Genomic DNA, 26,745 nt, shown 5'->3' with positions numbered 1-26,745 from the left:
TAAACTCAGTTACTCTTTTCTCTGACATCTCCATTTTCCTAAATTGTTTTTGAAAATATGTTTTCTGGTATAAAATTTCTATTTTTATTTTTTAAATTTGTCTGCCAAGATTTTCTTTTTATTAATCTCTAGCATATTTTCCTTTACTTCATTGAGCATAGTTATAACAGTTGTTTTAATGTCCTTTTCTAATAATCTGAACATCTGAGTAATTTCTGGACTGGGATCTGTTCAATTTTCTTTTTCTTTTTTATTAATCTCTAGCATATTTTCCTTTACTTGATTGAGCATAGTTATAAGAGTTGCTTAAAATCATTTCTGGACTGGGATCTGTTTCTTATGTTTACCTCTGAGAATGAGTCAATTTTCCCAAGTCTTTTCCTGCCAAGTATTTTTGGACTATATCCTGGACATTGTGAATGTTTTGTCATGTAGAGTCTAGGTTCTGTCATATCCTTTCTGAAGAATGTTGTTTTCCATTTAGCAGGCATTTCACCAGTCAGTTAAACTCACTATAAGACTTGTCTTACTCTGTGGTTGGTGGTTCAGTTCAGCTCTTTCAGCCTTTGCTGTGCTACTTTGAGTTTGTCCTGCATATACGTGAATCAAAGGTCAGTCAGAGACATGTGGGGTTTAGACAGAATTTGGGGATTATCTTCTCTGGGTCTCTTCCTTCCAGAATTTCTCTTTCACTTCTCAGTGATGTTTGTTGTCTGGGCTCCTTTCCCTGATTCTTCTGGCTAGAATGATGAAGGGCTTACTATCAATGTTTTTGACAGTTGCGCTATGCCATTCTGCAATTATGGACTGTGTTTGAAGAAAAACCACAATAAACCTGGAAACTTCTTTCCAGGCCAGTTTACACAAATGTTGACTTTCCTCCACAATCTTCCTGCTTTTGTTTACTCTGAAGAATTCTTAGGTCAATAAAAAAGATATTTTCTCCAGACTTTATATGTTGTTGTGAGGAATTGGTTTGTAAAGATGCATCTGTGAATTAGCCAGGCGTGGTGGCGAGTCCCTGTAGTCCCAGCTACTCAGGAGGCTGAGGCAGGAGAGTGGCGTGAACCCGGGAGACGGAGCTTGCAGTGAGCTGAGATCGTGCCACTGCACTCCAGCCTGGGCGACAGAGTGATACTCCGTCTCAAAAAAAAAAAAAAAAAGATGCATCTATGGCTCTCCAACAAATTGCTTTTGAAACTGAGAGCAGGCAATATTTTAACATGTCAAAAGTATGAAGACCGTTAAACACACACACACATCATTTTATTTTTATTTATTCTTTAAAAAATTTGTTTTTATTTAAGACAGAGTCTTTGTCACCCAGGCTGGAGTGCAGTGGCACAATGATGGCTCGCTGCAGCCTTGACCTCCTGGGCTCAAGCAATCCTTCTACCTCAGCCTCCTGTCTAGCTGAAACCAGAGGCATGTGCCACCAGACCTGGTTAATTTTTTACTTTTTGCAGAGACAGGGTCTCCCTATGTTGTCTTCATTGGTCATGAACTCCTGGGCTCAAGCAATTCTCCCTTCTTGGCCTCCCAAAGCGCTGGGATTACAGGATGAGCCACTGCACCTGGCCACATTTTATTTTTAAATTTTGGCTTTTTAAGCAATTAAAGGGAGTCCAAGAAGGGAAGATGGAAAATAGGGAGAAGAAAAAGGCCCGGGAGTATTTTGTTGTTTCATTAGCTGTCATGTATTTATATATGTATGTATTTCTGAATGTAAGTGTATATTCACAAGGGATATAGGCATATTCTAGGTGACTGTTATAAAGGGCTGAGTTTTTATAGTTATTGAAATTTCTGTTAGCTTTTCAATAGCTCAGAGAGAAACCTCTTCTGAGCCTGAAAAATAGCTTTTTCTCTATTTTCTATATCCTTTTAGATGAGCACATGTAAGTGGTTTTTACTATTATTGATATTAACAGGATTAAAGGCAGCAAAACAAGTATAGAAAGTGCAGAAAAATGAAAAAAAAATCACTGTTTTCCCATTCTTTTAGCAAAATTATTAATATGTTTATATATTTCTTTTGAGGCTTTTTTTTTTTGTAAATGACAATGAGGGCACAAACAGATCTCATTTCTCCCACTGATATTTCAAAAGCAAATATTGTTTTCAGAATATTTTTGTTTTCCTTGCAAGGCTGAAGATTTCACTAAATGAGATAGATTGTCCTTGGGTTAAGTTGTTTCTTTTGGAACCTTAGTACTGTGCATTGGAAATTGACATTGGCCTGAAGTTTAGGAAGTATGTCAATTGAGATGATATTTGATTATGGACCTAGGAAAACCCAAATCTTGTTCTTAATAGGTTATCCTTCTCAGTGTGGTCCCCTGACTACATATAGGAAGAGGTCAAGGTCAGGTAATCCATATTACTTTCTGGGCCCATTCCTAATGTAATACTCTGATGAGCTAGGCCTAACATATGCAGACTGCTTTCCCTTTGTGAGGTGGGTTTATGTGGCTTGGAACCAAGTCATGTGGTAATCTGCTCTATTTATTTCAACTTTAGTTACAGTCTAGAGCAAAGTTTTGGATTTTCCGTTCCAATAGGAGAAATAGATACAACTGCAAGAACCAGAGAGCAACCTGTAATGGTCTAGAGAATTCAAGTGTGCAGCTCTGCCTGAGTCTTTAGCCATTTTTGGCTGGAGAACTTTCTTCTGATGGCTGACCTGGTCTTGTGAGAGAGAAGAAAAGGCTGGCTCTTGACCCTTCTGACTACTTCACTGCTCAGGCCTTGAACCTCCTGGCAGAAGAGAAAGGAAAAGACACAGACAGATTTTAAAAGCATTCTGTCCCATTTTAAAGTGTAGGGTAAACATAATCAACCTGGTTTGTGAGCTGCCTTTTTGACACACCATGTAGATGAATACTTTTTCCTTTAGAGACAGCTACATTATTTTTCCCTTGGTGTCTCCAAACTAGAACTAGTCTCTCTTAGTAAATTGCTCCTATGAAAAAGAGAACATGCTATTTTCTCATGAGAATGAATGTTTAAAAGTCATTTTATGTATTTTGTGTTGTAGGAGTGGGTGGGGGAATAAAGGCACTTAGCTTTGATGGGCTGGCCCGTGAAGCACTGGTATACCACTCATCTTGAATGCACAATAGAAGTTCCTGTTGAATTTAGAAGTTCTATTTCCTGTTGGTTTAATTTTAGATAGAAAGAGCAACTTTCCTGTTAAGAACTCATGGGAATGTACTGAGAAGTGTTAAACAATGAACACTTGTTAAACTTCAATAGCAAACCAAAGGCCTGGGAGAAGTGGGAAAGCAGGAACTAAGAAATAAAAGGGAAGTGCAAGTGGGAGAGTCAAGTCAGATTCTCATCAGGTACTAATGTACTTCTGGTCTGTGCTCTGTTGCAGTTACTACCTTTCAACCTTTTGCAGGAAGAAATGCAGATAGTGTTGATATGAACGTATTGCCACCTGTGCAAACAATAACAGCCAAAATACTATGGAGGGTGTGGATTATACAGCATTTTTTAAAGTAGGGAAACTTTCTTAAGGGCTTTAGAAATAATTTCTAATGTTCATATCCTATGGCCTGGAAAACTGGCAACAGATTATTTTCACTTTTTAGTATGAACCCTTGGTATGGATAGAATTGAATTGTCCAAGGTCTAGTCAGTGGTGGAGCTAGGTAAAGAAAGAAAGCCTATTGATTCCCAGATATGATGAGCTCTTCGTGTAGCAGGGTCTTCAGTTAAAAGCAGTAAGACTATATTTGGGGGATAAACAGGAGATTTTCTTCATATTATCAAACATCATGATAAATGAATAATTATAATTGTAAAGATAATTATTTCATGAATTGATATGAGTCCAACTAAGAAATACAGATAAGTGATAAAAATGCCAAGTAAAATAAAAATATATTTTCCACATTTAGGTTTTAAGTCTATATGGATTTATTTGGGTACATCATGAAATACACCAAAAAATTGCACCAAATAGTTGTCCAGTTGTCTCAGCACAATTTATTGAAAAATTCTTTCATCATCAATTTAATGCTGCCTTTATAACTAATATTATACTTAATCATTTTTCTCATTTTCTTAGTGTAGCTATTGATTTTAGCAGCAGTTTTTCAGTTCTAATTCTTATATCTGTAAACCTTTTATTTATCTGGTTGCTCTTCATTGAGGGACAAGTGCTCCCTTGTCATTTATGTTTTCCATTTTTTTGGCTAATCCAGCCTGTTTATTATTTCAAATGAATTCAGAATTACCTTTCAAAGTTCAAAATATCATTTTCAGAGTTTTGCATTGGCATGAAACCAAACCAGTATTTTGGGAAGACCTGATATAATTAAAATATTTGGTCTTTCCATTAAGGAATGTTAACTTCCTATTTAGTTGAATCTTTCTTCAATGTCTTTCAGTAAAATTTTAAAAATTTAATCATGTAGTTTCAGTACATTTTTTGTTAGGTTTATGCCTACATACTTACTTTAAAAAATATTACAAATGAAATTTTACAATTATAGTAAAAAAATTGTTTTAAATAGGGACAGGGTCTCTGTTGCCCAGGCTAGAGTCCATTATGTTTTTGATAGGACCATTTTGGTATAAAGAAATTATTGGGGGATATATATATATTTTAAATTCAAATCCCTTGCAGAATCCTATTAGAGTTCTAGTGTCTGTGTTTTCAGTAGATAATCATATCTGGAAATAACGATGACATTCCAGAGGTGTTTCTGCCTTATTGTTTTATTTATTTTCAAAGAAACTTGACCTTGGGTATTCTCTAAAGACTTACTATTCTTCTAGTTCATTGTATTTTGTTTTACTTTCATTGTTTTATCCTGATTTCTTGAAATGCTCCTCTTGGTGTGTTCTGTGGAACACTGTCCTCTTCATTTTTCTAACTCTCTGATTGCTCTTGCCCCTCCCGCCTCACACAGGTAAGTGTGCCACAGAACCTGGCATTGGTCCCCTATTTATACTTACTGCTAGCCTGGCTTTGTGTAATGATCTTTCAAGATCTCAAAATCTACTTATGATCATAGCTAGCTGGCCCTGCTGAATAACAGAATTTTTTAAAATTGTAGTTAAAATTCACATAACAAAATTTGTCCTCTTTACCAGTTTAAAGTGTACGGTTCAGTGAGTAACAGAAGTTTTATTATGACTAAGACTTCATTAGGCTGACTCTAAGTCCCTATTTTTTGAAAGAGCTTTCATTGCTCCCATTTATTCCTAATCATTGGCCAGGTCCTATCAGTTTTACCTTGCTTTGTCTCTATTTTTACTCTGCTTCATTATCAAGGCCAGACTCACGCTCCAGCTACCAGATTCTTACTTGTCCTTCCAGCCTTTATTCTTTCTTCTACTCAATATATCAAGTTTCTTTTCTGCTAAAAATTTTGAGTGGTTTCCAGTAGCTCACAGAAAAAGTACAGAGAGTGGCACTAAAGGCCTCATAATCTAGCTGCAGCCCACTCTGAGGCTTCCCGCATTCCCTTCCTACAGGCTGCTGTGGCTCAGGTGACACTTTGAGGGAGTGAGCTGGATAAGGAAGGGGACACCTGGGACCAGCTGGAGAAGGAAGGGGAAACAGCTGTCTAGCTACAAGAGCTGGGATTTGGCCCTTGCACTGACAGACCCTTCATTTTTCTTTTTTTCAGAGAAACTGCAAATCTGAATTGGTTAATGAAAATCTTCCAATTTAAAATAGTTGGCTATGAATTAAGATTGTGGAAGTAAGCCAGACATGGTTGCTCATGCCTGTAATTCCAACACTTTGGAAGGCTGAGGTGGGAGGATGGCATGAGCCCAGGGAGTTAGATACCAGCCTGGGCAACACAACGAGACAGAATCTTTACAAAAAATTAAAGTATTAGCTGGATGTGGTGTACCACATTTGGTCGCAGCTACTCAGGAGGCTTAGGTGGGAGGATCGCTTGAGCCCAGAAGGCCGAGGCTGCACTAAGCCATGATCATGCCACTGCACTCCAGCCACTTGGGCAACAGAGCGACATCTTGTCTCAAAAAAAGAAAGCATTGTTGAAATACTCTGAACTATATGGGCTGAATGATCCAGACCTCAGGCCACAGTTTGTGGCCTTTGTTCTGTTGTAGCAGGGGTCCTGGGGATTTTCTAAGCTATGCTTAGTATGATGCTGCTTGCCTGGAAGTGGAACATTACTAATTAGAGTCTAAAGAAATGTTAAAAGAAATCCAATAGGGGTTTGGGAAACCTCCACCGAAAAAAATGAGTGTTTTAGAGGTTTTTCATGGTTCTTGTGAAAGGGCTAATAGGTGGATATAAAATTACATGATAATTTTACCCACTTGTGCCTCAGGGAGCACAGTGAGGTTCTATTATGAGAAGCTTTGCTGAGCTGGAATTTTATTCCAGTTTTGTTGTATATTTATGTATATACGCACACCACATATATGATTGTTTTGGGGCTTACTTTACAGGTCAAATTTGTCAAGATGTCCACGATCCCGAGGCACTTTGGCCTGAAATACAAAGAGGAATCGTATATGTTTAAAGAGCTTGAGAAGGTTCGGCAGGAAACTAAAAAGGATTTTCTCCGATTCAAGCAGAAGTTGGCCTCCAAGCCGGCTGTAGATGAAAGCCCAGTCCACAGCCTCCATGCCCCCGGCCCGGCCCGCCCCGTGCGCGTTTCCTGCGCCGCAGCCGGGACGTCCAGAGGGTACCCTCCAGCTAAAGGCCCTGCGATGTCCGCGGCCGCCCTCCTGCAGGAGGTGCTCGGAGGCGCGCCGCGTCCCTCGGGCCTGGGTGAGGCGGCGGCTCCAGGCAAGACCTGGTCGTTCCGCCCCCGGGACTTTTACTTGCGGAGCTCCGCGTCCCTACGGCACCAGGCCCTGAAAAAGCCCCTAGTCATCGCCTCGGGGTTCGGCACGGCCAGACCCGTGGTCCTGCTGCCGCCGCCCGAGCCGCCCGTGAAGCGCAGAGCGCGCGGGGCCTTGGAGAGCTCGCGGCACGCGGCCCCCAGGCGGGTCCTCGACCTGGGCAGGGGGCGCAAGGAGAGCCAGGAGGTAGCTCCTCTCGCAGGGCCCTGCATGGCCAAAGAGAGGAAGGCCAGCTCCGTCTCCGCAGAGGACAGCTACATGGAGGCCAGCAGTGGGCAGAGGAAAGTGAGGATCCCCACCCACTTCGTGAGCGAGAGCGGGGCCCGCGAGGCGCGGGAAGCGGCGGGGTTAGGAACCCAGGGAGAACAGGAGAGCTGGCCGCTCAGCGACGCGCGGGAGGCCGCCTGTCAGGCGCTGCTGCCCGCCCGCGTGATCCCCACGTCCATCGAAGAGATCATCGCCTCGCTGCAGTACGAGGCCCAGCTGGCCTCCGACCAGACCATCAAAGAGCTCATACGGAGCGTCCTTGGCCAGGACTACGACATTAGAATGGAAGTAGGTGAACCAAAACAAGAGTAACATTTTTCCCAAATGCAATCTGGGGTACATTATATAAGTAAGAGTAGTTTATTATGGATAATATTTCAGTGCACAGGGTGTCATGTATTATAACACAAAAACACTGGGGTGTTATTCAACTTCTTTGCATTTTATTTGAATTTTCCATTTGAATTTTTGAATTTTCTGTCTTACCCTCTTTTCAAAGTGAAGGAAACTGAGCCATGATCCCGAAAACTGGTTCAGAGAACATTAGCTGAAGACTTCAGTAATAACGTCACTAGGAGCCTTCCCCTTCAAAGGTTTCGTGATTATTCAGTATTAAAGGAACAGGCATTTTATGTGAAAAACTCTTTTTTCTGTTACAGTTTAGTAGTATTAGTAGTAAATTACAGTAAAAGTGCATTTATATTCTAAGAAGATAGCATATTACTATTTATAAGAATTCTATATTTTCAGTGAAAGTCATTCTCTTGAAACATTTTTAAAAACTTTATTTTCTATGTCTTCCCAATCATAGAGATTTGTAAGTGCTTCTTGTGTGCCAAACTCTATGGGACACACTTTACATGCATTTTTGTCCCCATGACAACCCTATCAGGTCAATAGATACTAATAAAAGTCCTGTCTGACATGGAGGCCTTCTAGCTTTAGTGAAGTTAAAAAAGACTGGCATGGTGTTCTGGAGCTAATGCATGGCAGAGCTGGGATTCCACCCCAGGCAGTCTCATCCGAGACACTGAGCTGGAACCATGCCCAGGACAGCCCACTGATTCACTATAACTTGTCCCTGGTGGGAAGCTAAGCTAGATAGGGTCATATTTAAGTTTAAGATATTTTGTCCATTATACAGACTTTGCTGTGGCAGGGACATTGACAGCAAAAGCAGTAACAAGGGAACTTGAGCCCCAAACCCAAAGAAAGAAAGAAAGACAGAAAAAATATGAGACACAGTCTTTTTTGAGAATGACAGAAGCAAGAAGATTCTATTACTGCTCTTGGCTGCAGCTACAAATATCTTATTAGTACACAGAATACTGCTACTGCATTATGTCTTTAAAATTGTTTCAGCCCCAGAATACACTCTTGGCTGTGATTTAAGGAATGTGACCATAAAGGGAAGCAAAAACAGGTATGAACAAGAGTCTCTGGTGTTGCCTTTGGCCTAACGTTTGTGGGCAGAGTATGACAAATGTTCTGAGTTGAGACTCACACCTCCCCATTGTTACTGAACAAGATCAGGGTGACTACTCAGGCCATTTCAAAATGGGTATTTCTAGTTAGATTTTCTGTGAATCTAATAAGAAAAGAAATCAGGGATGCCCAATGAAGAGCCTTAGCAAAGAGAAGAAAGGCCTCGGTGCCCCTACTTCTGACATAGGTTCCATGCTCTATGACATAGTTAAGGTACTTGACATGAAGTGAGGATGGTATTAGAAACTGGTCCAGAGGTCCCGTACAGTTGAGGAAAGTTATACCTCAGAGCAGGGTCCCATAAGAAAGATTGTATTTTGACAGGCTCAAATGGACTTAGGGATATATGAAGAGAGACTATTAAATGAATAATGAACATTGCAGTGTATTCGGCTCTTCTACCAGAAGTGTTTTCCTCGTGTATTCTTTTTTTTTTTGACGGAGTCTTGCTCTGTCGCTCAGGCTGGCGTGCCGTGGCGTGGTCTCCGCTCACTGCAACCTCCACCTCCCGGGTTCACGCCATTCTCCTGCCTCACCCTCTCGAGTAGCTGGGACCACAGGCACCCACCACTACGCCCGGCTAATTTTTTGTATTTTTAGTAGAGACAGGGTTTCACCATGTTAGCCAGGATGGTCTCGATCTCCTGACCTCGTGATCCACCCGCCTCGGCCTCCCAAAGTGCTGGGATTACAGGCTTGAGCCACTGTGCCCGGCCTCTCTTGTGTATTCTTTTTATGGCATTTCTCCTACATATTGTTTTATGTAGGAGAGTGGCATGGATCATGGAGCATTAGAATCAAGTGTATCTTGGACAGTATCAGGTGTCTCAGTCCCATCCCTGCCTCTCATTATCTTGATTTTTTGAGTGCAGACTGGATTTTGTTCTTGGCTTTTAAAATTTTGACACCTCCACCCCACAACAATTCGAGATGATAGAGCTTGCATTTCTTAAAGTAAAAGTGGCTTCAGAAGTTTTATTAGGGTGAAAAACGTACAATGGGGAATTTGTTGAAATGGCACTGGGTAGTAGGTGAGAGATAGCAATAAGAATGCAAGTATAGGCCGGGCGCGGTGGCTCACGCATGTAATCCCAGCACTTTGGGAGGCTGAGGCAGGTGGATCACCTGAGGTCAGGAGTTCGAGACCAGCCTGGCCAACATGGTGAAACCCCATCTCTACTAAAAATACAAAAATTAGCCAGGCGTGGTGGCTGGTGCCTGTAATCCCAGCTACTTGGGAGGCTGAGGCAGGAAAATTGCTTGAACCTGGGAGGCGGAGGATGCAGTGAGCTGAGACCGCACCATTGCACTCCAGCCTGGGGGCAAGAGCAAGACTTTGTCTAAAAAAAAGAATGTAAGTATGCAAGTATAAAAGTGGTGTCCAAATTATGATTTTAAAAATTCTTAAGAAGATTCGAATAAGGACGTTTGTTTTAAACGTTTGGGGCTTATGTAAATGATGTTCTTTCCAGGAAAAACAAGGAACATGATTCTTCCCTTTAGAAATCATAACTTGCAGCCACATAGCAATCCCTAGAGGGAAGCCGAGAGGTAAGATGATCTTGGCAGGCTGGACTGTCTTTGTTGAGAGCTTGGGAAAGGACATTCCACATGCAGCACTTGGAGGTCCATAGTTACGTGGGCCTGGAGTTGCAAAGAATACGGGGGGTTAAACTTAGCTGTCAAATGTCAGACATCTAAACCAGGATTTCTCAACATTGGCACTATTGACATTTTGGGCCACTTAATTTTTCATTGAAGGTGGCTGTCCTGTGAATTGTAGGATATTTCAAGGCATCCGTGGCTTCTATCCACTAGATACTAGTAGCACCTCCCAAGTTATAACAATAAAAAGTGTTTCTAGATGTTGCCAGATGAACCCTTGAGGTGGGGACAAAATTATGCCACCCTCTTTTATCCAATTGAGAATCACTGACCTAAACAGTATGCATATACCATGGCAGGAGAAGTAGAAATGTTATGAATGTTTGTTTGTTTTGCTAAGACATTAAATAGTATCAGTCACAAAAATACATTCTAATTACATGTGGCTGGGGTTCACAGACCACTTTCCAGATGTTGATTGGAGGATGAAGTATCCAGGTGGTCCTTGCTTCTGTCATGCGTAGTTGTTTTTGATCATATAGCTCAAAAGGAAAACGGCTTAACATGACCTAGATAAGAGAAAATTCATAGTCCAAGGTCTCCCATAAGCAAATAACATACAGTCTACAAAAATGTTATGTCATAAAACTTATGTTTATGTTTGCCTCGGGGAAGATGAAATAGATATCCTTTTTCTCTGTTCTTCCTGCTAAGTAAAACTAACTATAAACCCTGAACATTATATATAAAACAAATATCAGAAGACCCCAAAACGTTAATAGCAGAAGACAGCTCATCTGTGGACTTTGGGACGCAAGGAATGAACTGGTGGTGAATGCTCTGACTTTTCTTTTTGCCTAATTTCTCCCAGACTTGTAGCTAAAGAAGCTGGTAACATACATAGGAATGCCAATGGTTACAGATAGAAAAATCTGCAACAAAAGCCTGCGCTTTAGCCAAAGGATCAGGAAAGGGGCAGCCTAGCAAGACAAAAAATTTTTAGACAATAACTGTGTTACTCCACCTAAATACTGCAGAAAAACCTGTGGCCCCACTCCCACCCCACCACTCAAGGCTGAATGGGGAGCCTGTATTTCTGATATCATCTGGGTATTTGTCCACACTCAAATCTCATGTCGAATTGTAATCCTCAGTGCTGCAAGTGGGGCCTGGTGGGAGGTGTTTGGGTCATGGTGGGATCCCTCATGGCTTGGTGCTCTCTTTGCAATAGTGGGAGAGTTCTTGCGAGATCTGGCCATTTACAAATGTGTGATCCCTTCCCCCAACTCTCTCTTGCTCCTGCTTTCATCATGTGAAGTGCCTGCTCCCGCTTTGCCTTCCACCATGATTTTTAGCTTCCTGAGGCCTCCCCAGAAGGTGATGCCAGAGCTGTGCATCCCATACAGCCTGTGGAACCATGAGCCAATTAAACCTCTTTTTTTTTTTTTTTTTTTTTTTTTTTTTTTTATAAATTACCCAGTCTCTGGTATTTCTTTTTTTTTAAATTGTATTAAATCTCTTATTTTTATTATTATACTTTAAGTTCTGGGATACACGTGCAGGTTTGTTACATAGGTATACAAGTGCCATGGTGGTTTGCTGCACCCATCAACCCATCATCTGCATTAGGTATTTCTTCTAATGCTATCCGTCACCCAGCCCCCCACCCCCTGACAGGCCCCGGTGTGTGATGTTCCCCTCCCTGTGTCCATGTGTTCTCATTGTTCAACTCCCACTTATGAGTGAGAACACGTGGTGTTTGGTTTTCTGTTCCTGTGTTAGTTTGCTGAGAATGATGGTTTCCAGCTTCATCCATGTCCCTGCAAAGGACATGAACTCATCCTTTTTTATGGCTCCATAGTATTCCATGGTGTATATGTGCCACATTTTCTTTATCCAGTCTATCACTGATGGGCATTTGGGCTGGTTCCAAGTCTTTGCTATGTGAATAGTGCTGCAGTAAACATATGTGTGCATGTGTCTTTATAGTAGAAGGATTTTGGGTATATACCCAGTAATGGGATTGCTGGGCCAAATGGTATTTCTGGTTCTAGATCATTGAGAAATTGCCACACTGTCTTCCACAATGGTTGAACTAATTTACACGCCCACCAACAGTGTAAAAGCGTTCCTATTTCTCCACATCCTCTCCAGCATCTGTTGATTCCTGACTTTTTTTTTTTTGTTTTTTTGTTTTTGTTTTTGAGATGGAGTTTCGCTCTTGTTGCCCAGGCTGGAGTGCAATGGCATGATCTCAGCTCACTGCAACCTCCACCTCCTGGGTTTAAGCAATTCTCTTGCCTCAGCCTCCTGAGTAGCTGGTATTGCAGGCATGTCCCACCATGCCTGGCTAACTTTGTATTTTTAGTAGAGACAGGATTTTACCATGTTGGTCAGGCTAGTCTTGAACTCCTGAACTCAGGTGATCCACCCACCTTGGTCTCCCAAAGTGCTGGGGATGAAAGGCATGAGCCACTGTGCCTGGCCTGTTTCCTGACTTTTTAATGATTGCCATTCTAACTGGCATGAGATGGTATCTCATTGTGGTTTTGATTTGTATTTCTCTAATGACCAGTGAGGATGAGCTTTTTTTCATCTGTTTGTTGGCTGCATAAATGTCTTCTTTTGAGAAGTGTCTGTTCATATCCTTCACTCACTTTTTGATGGGGTTGTTTTTTTCCTGTAAATTTATTTAAGTTCCTTGTAGATTCTGTATATTAGCCCTTTGTGAGATGGATAGATTGCAAAAATTTTCTCCCATTCTGTAGGTTGCCTGTTCATTCTTATGACAGTTTGTTTTGCTGTGCAGAAGCTCTTTAGTTTAATTAGATCCCAACTGTCAATTTTGGCTTTTCTTGCCATTGCTTTTGCTGTTTCAATCATGAAGTCTTTGCCCATGCCTATGTCCTGAATGGTATTGCCTAGATTTTCTTCTAGGGTTTTTATAGTTTTAGGTTTTATGTTTAAGTCTTTAATCCATCTTGAGTAATTTTTTGTATAAGGTGCAAGGAAGGGGTCCAGTTTCAGTTTTCTGCATAAGGCTAGCCAGTTTTCCCAACACCATTTATTAAATAGGGAATCCTTTTCCCACTGCTTGTTTTTGTCAGGTTTGTCAAATGTCAGATGGTTGTAGATGTGTGGTGTTATTTCTGAGACCTCTGTTCTGCTCCATTGGTCTATATGTCTTTTTGGTACTAGTACCATGCTGTTTTGGTTATAGTAGCCGTGTAGTATAGTTTGAAGTCAGGTAGCATGATGCCTCCAGCTTTATTCTTTTTGCTTAGGATTGTCTTGGCTATACGGGCTCTTTTTTGGTTCCATATGAAATTTAAAGTAGTTTTTTCTAGTTCTTTGAAGAAAGTCAATGGTAGCTTGAGGGGGATAGCATTGAATCTATAAATTACTTTGGGCAGTATGGCCATTTTCACGATATTGATTCTTCCTATCTATGAGCATGGAATACTTTTCCATTTGTTTGTGTCCTCTCTTACTTACTTGAGCAGTGGTTTGTAGTTCTTGAAGAGGTACTTTACATCCCTTGTAAGTTGTATTCCTAGGTATTTTTTTCTCTTTGTAGCATTCGTGAATGGGAGTTGATTCATGATTTGGCTGTTTGTCTATTATTGGTGTATAGGAATGCTTGTGATTTTTGCACATTGATTTTGTATTCTGAGACTTTGCTGAAATTGCTTATCAACTTAAGGAGATTTTGGGCTGAGAGGATGGCGTTTTCTAAATATACAATCATGTCATTTGCAAACAGAGACAATTTGACTTCCTCACTTCCTATTTGAATATCCTTTATTTCTTTCTCTTGCCTGATTGCTCTGGCCAGAACTTCCAATACTGTGTTGAATAGGAGGAGTGAGAGAGGGCATCCTTGTGTTTTGCTGGTTTTCAAAGGGAATGCTTCCAGCATTTGCCCATTCCATATGATATTGGCTGTGGGCTTGTCATAAATAGCTCTTATTATTTTGAGATACGTTCCATCAATACCTAGTTTATAGAGCATTTTTAGCATGAAGGACTGTTGAATTTTATTGAAGGTCTTTTCTGCATGTATTGAGATAATCATGTGGTTTTTGTTGTTGGTTCTGTTTATGTGACGGATTATGTTTGTTGATTGGAGTATGTTGAACCAGCCTTGTATCCCAGGGATGAAGCCGACTCGATAGTGGTGGATAAGCTTTTTGATGTGCTGCTGGACTTAGTTTGTTAGTCTTTTCAAAAAACTAGTTCCTGGATTCATTGATTTTTTTGGAACGGTTTTTCATGTCTCTACCTCCTTCAGTTCTGATCTCATCTTAGTTATTTCTTGTCTTCTGCTAGCTTTTACATTTGTTTGTCCTTGCTTCTCTAGTTATTTTAACTGTCATGTTAGGGTGTAGATTTTAGATCTTTCCTGCTTTCTCCTGTGGACATTTAGTGCTATAAATTTCCCTGTAAACACTTCTTTATCTGTGTCCCAGAGATCCTAGTATGTTGTGTCTTTGTTCTCATTAGTTTGGAAGAACTTATTTATTTCTACCTTCATTTCGTTATTTACCCAGTAGTCATTCAGGAACAGGTTGTTGAGTTTCCATGTAGTTGTGCAGTTTTGAGTGAGTTTCTTAATCCTGAGTTCTAATTTGATTGCAGTGTTGTTTGAGAGACTGTTTGTTATGATTTCCATTCTTTTGCGTATGCCGAGGAGTGTTTTACTTCCAATTATGTGGTCAATTTTAGAATAAGTGTGATGTGGTGCTGAGAAGAATGTATATGGGTTTGATTTGGGGTGGAGAGTTCTGTAGATGTCTGTTGGGTTCACTCTAAGTTCAAGTCCCGAATATCCTTGGTAATTTTTTATCTTGTCGATGTGCCTAATATTGACAGTGGGGTGTTAAATTCTCCCACTATTATTGTGTGGGTGTTTAAGTCTTTTTGTAGGTCTCTAAGAACTTGCTTTATGAATCTGGGTGCTCTTGTATTGGGTGCATATATATTTAGAATAGTTAGCTCTTCTTGTTGCATTGATCCCTTTACCATTATGTAATGCCCTTCTTTGTCTTTTTTAATCTTTGTTGGTTTAAAGTCTGTTTTATCAGAGACTAGGATTGCAAACCCTGTTTTTTTTTTTTTTTTTTTGCTTTCATTTGCTTTGTATATATTCCTCCATCCCTTTATTTTGAGCCTATATGTGTCTTTGCACATGAGATGGGTTTTCTGAATACAGCATACTGATGGGTCTTGACTTTTTATCTACTTTGCCAGTCTGTGTCTTTTAATTGGGCATTTAGCCCATTTACATTTAAGGTTAATATTGTTAAGTGTAAATTTGATCCTGTCATTGTGATGCTAGCTGGTTATTTTGCCCATTAGTTGATGCAGTTTCTTCATAGTGTTGATGGTCTTTACAATTTGGTATGTTTTTGCAGTGGCTGGTACTGGCTTTTTCTTTCCATATTTAGTGCTTCCTTCAGGAGCTCTAGTAAGGCAGGCCTGGTGGTGACAAAATCTCTCAGCATTTGCTTTTCTGTAAACAATTTTATTTCTCCTTCACTTATGAAGCTTAGTTTGGTTGGATATGAAATTCTGGGTTGAAAATTCTTTTCTTTAAGAATGTTGAATATTGGTCTCCACTCTCTTCTGGCTTGTAGGGTTTCTGCCAACAGATCTGCTGTTAGTCTGATGGGCTTCCCTTTGTGGGTAACCCAACCTTTCTGTCTGGCTGCCTTAACATTTTTTCCTTCATTTCAACCTTGATAAACCTGATGATTATGTGTGTTGGTGTTCCTCTTCTCAAGGAATATCTTTGTAGTGTTCTCTGTATTTTATGAATTTGAATGTTGGCCTGTCTTCCTAGGTTGGGGAAGTTCTCCTGGATAATATCGTGGAGAGTGTTTTCCAACTTGGTTCCGTTCTCTCCGTTACTTTCAGGTACACCAATCAAACATAGGTTTGTTCTTTTCACATAGTCCCATATTTCTTGGAGGCTTTGTTCATTCCTTTTCATTCTTTTTTCTCTAATCTTGTCTTCACGCTTTATTTCATTAAGTTGATCTTCAATCTCTGATATCCTTTCTTCCACTTGATCAATTTGGGTATTGATACTTGTGTATGCTTCATGAAGTTCTCGTGTTGTGTTTTTCGGCTTCATCAGGTCATTCATGTTCTTCTCTAAACTGGTTATTCTAGTTAGCGATTCCTCTAACCTTTTTTCAAGGTTCTTAGCTTCCTTAGTTTGGGTTAGAACGTGTTCCTTTAGCTTGGAGGAGTTTGTTATTACCTACTTTCTGAAGCCTACTTCTGACAGTTGGTCAAACTCATTCTCCGTCCAGTTTTGTTCCCTTGATGGCAAGGAGTTGTGATCCTTTGGAGGAGAAGAGGCTTTCTGGTTTTTGGAATTTCAGCCTTTCTGCCCTTTTTTTTCCTCATCTTCTTGGATTTATCTACCTTTGGCCTTTGACATTGGTGACCTTTGCATGGGGTTTTTGTGTGGACATCCTTTTGGTTGATGTTGATGCTATTCTTTTCTGTTTGTTAATTTTCCTTCAAACAGTGAACCCTCCCTGCTGCAGGTCTGCTGGAGTTTGCTGGAGATCCTCTCCAGACCCAGTTTGCCTGGGTATTACCAGTGGAGGCTGCAGAACAGCAAAGATTGCTGCCTGTTCCTTCCTCTGGCAGCTTTGTCTCAGAGGTGCACCTGCCAAATGGCAGCTGGAGCTCTCCTGTATGAAGTGTCTGTTTACCCCTGCTGGGAGGTGTCACTCAGTCAGGAGGCACGGGGGTCAGGGACCCACTTGAGGAGGCTGTCTGTCCCTTAGCAGAGCTCTTGTGCTGTACTGGGAGATCTGCGGCTTTCTTCAGAGCCAGCAGGAAGGAAGGTTTAAGTCTGCTCAAGCTGCACCCACAGCCACCCCTTCCACCAGGTGCTCTGTCCCAGAGAGATGGGAGTTTTATCTGTAAGTCCTGACTGGGGCTGCTGCCTTTTCTTCAGAGATGCCCTGCCCAGAGAGGAGGAATCTAGAGAGGCAGCCTGGCTACAGCCAAGCTGCGGTGGGCTCTGCCCAGTTGAAACTTCTAGGCGGCTTTGTTTACACTGTGAGGGGAAAACTTCCTACTCAATCAGTGCCTCAGTAAGGGTGGACAACCCCCGCTCCTCACCCCCACCAACCTTGAGTGTCCCAGATTGACTTCAGACTGCTGTGCCGGCAGCGAGAATTTTAAGCCAGTGGATCTTAGCTCGCTATGCTCTGCGGGGGGGTGAGATCCACTGAGCGAGATCACTTGGCTCCCTGGCTTCAGCCCCCTTTCTAGGGGAGTGAACTGTTCTGTCTTGCTGGTGTTCCAGGTGCCACTGGGTTATGAAATAAAAACTCCTGAGGCTAGCTTGATGTCTGCCCAAATGGCCCCCCGGTTTTGTGTGTAAAACCCAGGGCCCTGGTGGTGTAGGCACCCGAGGGAATCTCCTGGTCTGCAGGTTGCAAAGACCATGGGAAAAACGTAGTATCTGGGCTGTAGTGCAACATTCTTCATGGCGCAGTCCCTCACGGCTTCCCTTGACTAAGGGAGGGAGTTTTCCAACCCCTTGCACTTCCCAGGGGAGGTGATGCCCCACCCAGCTTCGGCTGACCCTTTGTGGGTTGCACCCACCGTCTAACCAGTCCCAGTGAGATGAGCTGTGTACCTTAGTTGGAAATGCAGAAATCACCTGCCTACTGCATTGATCTCACTGGGAGCTGCAGACCAGAGCTGTTCCTATTCAGCCATCTTGCCAGCAGGTATTTCTTTATAGCAACACAAGAACAGCCTAATACAATTTCCAATATCAACGGGCTGTAACAAGTTCCCCCTACCCCTTCCCAGTGGGATGGAGATAGTGGAGTGTCTAGACTTTCAACATTGTCCAGAAGTAAAGAGGCCACCCTCTCCCTCTTCCCTCTGGTGTCAATGGAGTCCATATGGAGAACAGTAATGAGACACTCCTATTCTTTCCAACTAGGATGAGCTCAGCAGAGGCCTAGTAGGGAGCCAAAACTCCTAGTCCCACCATGCAGTAACAAGGAGGCCCCCATCCCTGGTGCCAGTAGAGGCTGAGTGGGAACCTAGACTTCTACCTCCACTTGGTAGTAACAGGGGAAGTGCCTCCCTGCACTGCCTTTTTTAGAGCAGTGTCAGAGAAAGCCAGCTAAAACAGAAAGTCTAAGTAATATCCAGACTCTCATAATATCCAAAATGTCCAGGTTTTAATAGAAAATCACTCATTATGCCAAGATCCAGAAACATCTCAATTTGAAAGAAAAATAAGACAATTAATAGATGCCAAAGTCAAGATGACAGAGATGTTGGAATTATCTAACAAAGATTTTAAAGCAGTTCCTCCACCAAAACACCTCAGTGAGCAATTATGAATGTACTTGAAACAAATGGAAATGTAGAAATTCTTAGCAGAAAAGTAGAAAGTCTCAGTAAAGAAACAAAAAATTCAAAGAAGAACCAAAGGAAATTTTTAGTACTGGAAAATACAATAACTGAAATAAAAACTCAACAAATGGGTTCATTAGCTGATTGGAGAAGACAGAGAAAAGAATCAGTGAACTTGGAGAACAATACAATATACTTGAGCTGAGAACAGTTATAGTAGACTGAGGGAAAAAATGACAGAGCCTTACGGACCTGTGGGACTAAAACAAAAGATATAACTTGGTGTCATCATAGTCCTGGAAGAAGAGAAAAAGAGGGCAGGACTGAAAAAGTACAAAAAGAAATAACGGCTAGAAACTTCCCAAATGTGGCAAGAGACATAAACCTACATATATTCAAGAAGATGCTGAGTGAACTCCAAACCAAAGAAATCCACACTAAAACCCATAATAGTAACACTTCTGAAAACTAAAGTCAAAGAAACAAAAATTTAAAGCAGTGAGAGAGAAACAATATGTTAACCAATATGAGGAAATAATTTGACAGCAGATTTCTCATTAAAAACTATTATAATCAGAAGGAATCGACACAGCATTTTGAAATGCTGAAAGAAAAGAACTACCAGAATTCTGTTTCCAGTGAAATAATTTCCTAAGAATGAAGGGGAAATCAACACATTCTCAGATGAAGTAAACTAGGATTTATTTTTTCCAGCAGTTCTACCCTAGAAGGATAACTAAAGGAAGTTCTCTAAACAGAAAAGATTAGAAAAAAGGATTCTTGGAGCACTAGGAAGAAATAACATAATAAACAGAACTATAGCTACATACAATAGACTCTCCTCGAGTTTTCTAGATTGTGTTTGATGATTGATGCTAGAATTATAACACTGTCTGATGTGGTTCTAAATGTAGGTAGAGGAAATATTTAAGACAATTACAGATAGAGGAGTTAAAGTGGATATAAAGGGAGGTAAGCTTTTCACGTGTCACTCTAATTGGAACAATTTCCATTCCAGGAGACCATGCTACTGGTACTGGTATCATGTACTGTCTAGAGAAATGACTGAAAAAGGTATACAAAGCGATTCACTCAAAAAACAGTATAGACACATCAAAATAGAATTCTAAAAAATATTGTTACCCATAGGAAGGCAGGTAAAAACAGAAAGAACAGAAAGAAAACAAAAAAATAAAGTGACAGACTTAAATTCTAAGATATCAGTAACTGTAAGTGGTCTAAATGTACCAACTGAAAGGTAGAGATTGGCAGATGGTTTAAAAATATGACTCAATGATATATTGCCTACAAGAAATGTTTTTCCAATATGATGATATTGGCAGGTTGAAAGTAAAGTATGAAAAATATATATTATGTATATATTAGTTGGGAGGAACCAGGAGTGGCTATATCAATACCAGATAAGGTAGACTTCAGAGCAAAGAAAATTACCAGAGACGGCCGGGTGTGGTGGCTCACGCCTGTAATCCCAGCACTTTGGGAGGCCGAGGCGGGTAGATCATCTGAAGTCAGGAGTTTGAGACCAACGTGATCAACATGGTGAAACCCCGTCTCTACCAAAAATACAAAAATTAGCCAGGTGTGGTGGTGCATGCCTGTAATCCCAGCTACTCGGGAGACTGAGGTAGGAGAATTGCTTTAACCCAGGAGGTGGAGGTTGCAGTGAGCCGAGATTGCGCCATTGCACTCTAGTCCCTAGCAACAAGAGCAAAATTCCGTTTCAAAAAAAAAAAAAGCTGGGGGGCGGGCGGCGGGGGGCGGCGCCCGGAAGAAAATTACCAGAGACAAAGAGGACTTTATAATATTGTAAAAGGATCAACACACCAGGAAGACAAATCACAGTTTTAGGCATGTATTTACCAAATAACGGAGCTACAAAATATATGAAGTAAAAACTGGAAGGAGAGATAGACAAATTTAAACTGATAGTTAAAAACGCATAACACCCTTCTTTCAGCACTTGGTAGAAAAACTAGACAGATCTCTAAGGATACAGAATAACTCAAGGACCCTATCAGCCACTAGGCTCTAACCTACATTTTTAGAATAGTTTACCCAACAACAGGAGAATACACATTTTTGTCAACTGCCCACGGATCATATACTAAGATGGACCATATCTTGGGCCATAAAATGAACCTTAATACATCTGAAAGAACTGAAACTATATAGACTGTATTCTCTGACCCTATGGAGTCAAACTAGAAATTGATAACAAAATGATGATAGGAAAATCCTCAAACACTTGGAAACTAAACAATACAATTCTGAATAATCCATGGGTCAAAGAGGAAGTCTCAGGGAAATAAGAAAAAACATTGAGCTGCATTAAAAAAAAAAATGTCAAAATTTGTATAACACAGCCATAGTAATGATGAGGGGAAAATTAATAGCTCTCAATGTATATATTAGGAAAGAGAAAAAGAATCAGATCAATTATCTAACTTTCCACCTAATGTTATAATGGCTGGTTTATTGAAATAAGTAACATGGTATCCACTTGTGAGAAAATTACATTTAAAGCCATTTGATCCAAGCAAATTTTATTATAGTTATAGAGAAACGGATTTCTAAAATTTAATGAAAAGGCGGGGGAAGTAGAATGGTTAAAATAATTTTGAAAAAGAAGAAAAAAGTGGGAGGTATCAGTGTACTTTATTGCAAGCTTTATTATTTAGGTATAGTAATCAAGACTGTGTGATATTGGGGTGGAGGGGAGAGAGAGTGGAATAGAGAACACAGAAGTGGAACCACACAGATATGCCCAATTGATTTGACGAAGTGCAGAAGCAGTTAACTTCATTTCAACAAATGGTTCTGGAACTGGTAGACATCCACAGGGAAAACAACAACAACAAACAAAACAAACAAACCAAACCAAAAAAAGAACAAAAAACAAAAACCAAAAAACAAAACCACAAGAAAAAAATCCCACCTCAATCTGTCTCATGGACTTAAATGTAAAACAATAAAACTTTCAGACAAAAACATAGAAGAAAATCTTCTAAATCTCAGGCTAAGAGTCCTTAGATTTGACATTAAATGTCTGATCCAAAGGACAAATTGAGACATTGGACTTTACCCAAATTAAATTTTTTTGTTCAACAAAAGACGCTGTTAAGATGATGAAATGACAAGCTGTGGACTGGGCGGAAATATTTGCAAACCACACATTCAGTAAAGGACTGGTATCTTGAATTTATAAAGAACTCTTAAAACTCTACAGTAAAAAATCCAATTAGAAAATGGACACCATTGTGGTGGGTCATGCCTGTAGTCCCAGCTACTCACATGGCTGAGGCAGGAGGATCTCTTGAACCAAAGAGTTTCAGGTTACAGTGAGCCATGATCGTGCCACTGCACTCCTACCTGGGCAACAGAGTGAGACCGGGTCTTGAGGAAAAAAAAGAGAAAAAAATAGGCAAAAGACATGAACAGATATTTCACAAAAGAGGATATACAAATGTCAAATAAGCACATGGAAAAATGTTTAAAATCATTCATCATTAGGAAAATGCAAATTAAAACCACAGTGACATGTCACTGCACAACTACTGGAATGCCTAAAATAATAATAAAAAAAAGTGACAACACCAGATGCCAGCAAGGAGGCAGAGATGCTGGATTACTCATACGTTGTTGGTAGGAATATAAGATGACATAGCCTCTCTGGAAAACAGTTTGGCAGTTTCTTATAAAAGTAAGCATGCTACTACTATGTGATCTAACAATTGCACTCCTGGGCATTTATTGGCCAGAATAGAAAATTTATGCTCGCACAAAAATCTGAGACAAATGTTCCTAGTGGCTTTTTTCATAATAACCCCAAACTGTCAACAACCCAGATGTCCTTCAAGGGGTAAATGGATATATAATTTAGGAAGAAAAGGAAATGAAGTATTGATACCTGCAACAACTTGGATGAATCTGCAGATAATTATGCTGAGGCAATAAAAGCCAATCTCCAAAAGTTAGGTACTTTATGATTACGTTTATATAATGTTCTTTCTTTTCTTTTTTTATTTTTATTTTTTTGAGGTGGATTCTTGCTCTGCCACCCAGGCTGGAATGCAGTGGTGTGGTTTTGGCTCATTGCAACCTCTGCCTCCTGGGTTCTTGAGGTTTTCCTGCCTCAGCCTCCCAAGTATCTGGGACTACAGGCACCCACCACCATGCCCGGCTAATTTTTATATTTTTGGTAGAGACGGGATTTCGCCATGCTGGCTAGGCTGGTCTTGAACTCCTGACCTCAAGTGATCTACCCGCCTTGGCCTCCCAAAGTGCTGGGATTACAGGCGTGAGCCACTGCCCCCGGCCTATATAGTATTCTTGAAATGACTAAATTACAGGAATGGAGAACAAGTTTGTGGTTGCTGGGAGTTAAGGATGGGTGGGGGTGGGAGGGAAGTGTGTGTGGCTTTAAAAGGGCATTTTGTATCTTGACTGTGTCACTGTTGATATCCTGGTTGTGATATTGTGTTATAGTTTTGCACAATGGTACCGTTGGCAAAAGCTGGTAAAGAGATCTCTCTGTATTTTTTTTTCTTACAACTGAATATGAATCTACAGTCATCTCAAAATAAAAACTTTAAAGATGTTAGCAGATCTTTATAAAAGCATGTGCCTGTTTTTATAAGTTATAAGAAGATACATATGAAAATAATATATTCTCTTTAAACCCCCAACTCCCCAGACTAACCAATACTTACTATTGTTTATCCTTCTACACTTCTCAATTCTTAGTACAAATGTGTGTGTACATATATATGTACAAGTACGTTTTTCTTTGTAAAAATAAGAACATACTATACATATGATTCTGCAACTAACTTTTTGATACATATCAAAGAACATACATTGCTATGTATAACTTATGATGTATTCTTTTAAAGAGCTGCATATTGCAGAATTCATAGTAGTTAAATATTTTCTTGGCCCTTTGCTTTTCAAATTACATCTTTTCCTATCTTAGGAACATACTTTTGCTCATTGAAGGTATAAATCAAATAACCTACCAGGATTTGGGCAGAGAAAAGCAATCTGTGTTTGAATGACACCAGTACAGTTGGAAGGGACTCATTTGGGCAAATCTTTTCTACGCAAAACTACAGACACTTTTATTACAGTTTTCTCTTAACATTCCCTTCATGCAGTTCTTTGTCGTCCTCACAGATGTAACAGCTTATGCTAGTACAAATGATATAATAATTAAGAAGTTTCCTTCTATTGCCAAATTAATTACAGTTTTTTTCTGTGTAAATGTAGAAGTTCTCACATAACATTTGGATGCTTTCAGTAAATACAAATGCTGTGTATTTAACTTTTATTCATTTTTTAAAAATGAAAGTGACTCGGTGCTGTGGCTCATGCCTGTAATCCCAGCACTTTGGGAGGCCGAGGAGGGGGGATCACTGGAGCTCAGGAATTCAAGACCAGCCTGGGCAACGTGGCTAAATTTGTATCTACAAGAAGTACAAAAAAAAAAAAAATTAGCCAGGCGTGGTGGTGTGCACCTGTAATCCAAGCTACTCAGGAGGTTGAGGCGGCAGAATTGCTTAAACCTAGGAGGTGGAGGTTGCAGTGAGCTGATTTGTGCCACTGCACTCCAACCTGGGTGACAGAGTGAGACTCTGTCTCAAAAAAAAAAAAAAGGAAATAAAAATAAGAGATATATATATATATCTCTTCATTTTCTTTTATATAATAATATATACTAGGTCATATATATGTGTATGTGTATATTAGGTCTTAAGGAAAATACCTATTTCTTTAGCTGGTTTGATTGTAACAAGGATTTCGAATCAAGCTAGAAGTTGTTTCTTCAAAATAAACTTATTCTTTGTTGGATACAGGTGCAGCTTATTTTCCATGAGAGTTTTTTTTCAAGATTAGAATATAGAGTTACTTGAAAAATGAAATGCTAATTTATTATAGAATGCATATGTATTGTTTTCCATTTATTAGTACAGATGCTACCCAGCAATGATTTTTTTTGCTTGTTTGCATAATTAAGTCCCTTAATTTAGACTCTAAAGGACAATGGCCAGGCGCATTTGAATTTTGGAAGTGATCAATTTCTATGCATACCAGAGTTTAAGATCTGCAGATGAGATAAAGTGAAGAATTTTTAAATGTTGTTAAAAATAATTGTTTTTTCTGGCTATTTCAGCTACAATTACTTGGATATTTAGGGTAAAAGCATCTCCTCCTAGTCCTCCACGGATGTTTTTTTTAAATACATAACTCAATTTCACCTTTGATTTTGTAATGTGGAGGTTTTTTTTGTTTGTTTTGTTTTTTGAGACAGAGTTTTGCTCTTGTTGCCCAGGCTAGAGCACAATGGCGCAATCTCGGCTCACTGCAACCTCAGCCTCCTGGGTTCAAGCAGTTCTCCTGCCTCAGCCTCCCAAGTAGCTGGGATTATAGGCATGCGCCACCATGCTTGGCTAATTTTTGTATTTTTCATAGAGATGGGGTTTTGCCATGTTGCCCAGGCTGGTCTCGAACTCCTGACCTCAGGTGATCTACCTGCTTCGGCCTCCCAAAGTGGTGGAATTACAGGCATGAGCCATCGCACCTAGCCAATGTAGACATTTTTAATGCTTTTACATTTTAAGAACTTGTCTAAGGCCTTAGAATCTTGCTAAGTGGGAGGTGAGGTGGGCCACAAGCTGACAAGCTGCATAGTTAAAATCCAGCACTAATTGCTGTCTTAACCTTGTAGATTGTTAGTCTACTTTAAGGATAATTTTTGTCATACTGTCAAGTCATGATTTTCATTCATTGAGTGTAAAACTAGAGGAAAGAACTTATGCAATTTAAAACAGTTGCTTAACGTGTAAAGTTGATATTAGAGCTTAAAATAATATAGTTATCTTGACAGCAAATTGAACCAACTAAATATCCCAGTTAGGTTACACATTGACATACTGTACATGGGAAGCTGTTTATTTTTTATTACTGAAAAGTACAGTATTTGGTTGCGATTGAAGTCAGCCATTCTGTAGCTGTAAACAGCCTGAAGCTAGGCAGCTGTATTCTTTACAGTGTTTGTTTTAAAGCAGAATAGGTAAATATGTGGGTTTTAGGGATGGGTAGATAAACAGTTTGACAGTAAAATCAAAATCTTGAGAGCTAGCCAACCACAATCATGTTTAAGCATCTCTTATCCCAAATGAAAACAGTCTAACAGACGGCACAGCACATTTTCTAGTTGTGTTGGATATGTGTTTCAGTTTTGGAGGAATATTCTTTTATAAGTACCTGGTTTTCTCAGTTCATTGCTAAGGATGCTGAATCTTAGTCTCGCCACAGTGAAGAGGGATAGCCTGACAAAATTAGTTGTATTTATTATCTTTGTGAGTTTTTATGAACATAGTAGGAAAAGCTTTAAATTTTTAGTCTATCTTATTGAAACTATAAGTAATATGTTCTCATTTAATACATTTTCTTTGACATATTTTACTTTGTTTTCTCATTATATGGAAAAAAACTTTAATAGTCCTGGTGATAAATTTCCCCATAGTGTTTCTTTACCCTCATTTTTTATTAAAATAGTGTCTAGAGCTGGAAGGTAACCTGATTAATTTTGTATTATAGATAACAAAACTGAGACCCAGTGAGGAAAGTTACTTTTGCAAGGCCATACAGTTGATTAGCATAGTTGAGACTAGAACTATTTAGTTCTTCTGACAGCCAGTCCAGAACTGTTTTTATTCGGATTACATCAGATGTATTACATACATGCAGATGGCACTTTGCTTTCTCCGTTTTACTCCATTCCTACCTTCCTTTTTTCCTTTACTGACTGAAGACCTAGATGCTCAGGTATCCAGAATTCTTTGTCCCTTGACTTCTCTTTCAGATCTCTGCTTTGCTGGGAGGAACGTTATACTTTCCTGTGCTTTGATGGTCCCATAGCCTCCGCTGGTAGCTTCTGAGCCTAGCACACCTGGGCCTGAGGAGGGTCAGCAAGAACCAAGGATTTGCTCATAGTGCCCTGTGGTGTTGGTAGGAGTGGTGGGTGTGGAATGAGACTTGGGCTGAGCACCTAAGGTAGCACGTTTTGTCATCAGAGTGAAAGGATACAGGTGGGACAATCCGCAGGTGGTGGTGACATTT

The 26,745-nt window shown here is 40.1% G+C and overlaps 1 protein-coding gene across 5 annotated transcripts in view; it reads left to right on the top strand.

The window, feature by feature from the left end:
* The window catches only part of TTC6 (tetratricopeptide repeat domain 6), a 256,504-nt gene that overhangs the window by 19,952 nt on the left and 209,807 nt on the right, over positions 1-26,745 (top strand). For all 5 annotated transcript variants that reach the window (XR_010122452.1, XM_063645902.1, XM_063645901.1 and 2 more), the window contains one exon: positions 6,445-7,398. Coding sequence is in view for 4 of the 5 variants with exons in the window: in XM_063645902.1 (XP_063501972.1) it covers positions 6,445-7,398 (954 nt within the window). In the remaining variant the exon portion in view is untranslated. The remainder of the gene's footprint in view (positions 1-6,444; positions 7,399-26,745) is intronic.

This window comes from Symphalangus syndactylus, chromosome 9, assembly GCF_028878055.3.
Source record: "Symphalangus syndactylus isolate Jambi chromosome 9, NHGRI_mSymSyn1-v2.1_pri, whole genome shotgun sequence".
Taxonomy (NCBI): Eukaryota; Metazoa; Chordata; class Mammalia; order Primates; family Hylobatidae; genus Symphalangus; species Symphalangus syndactylus.
This window is presented reverse-complemented; position numbering and strand designations above follow the sequence as displayed.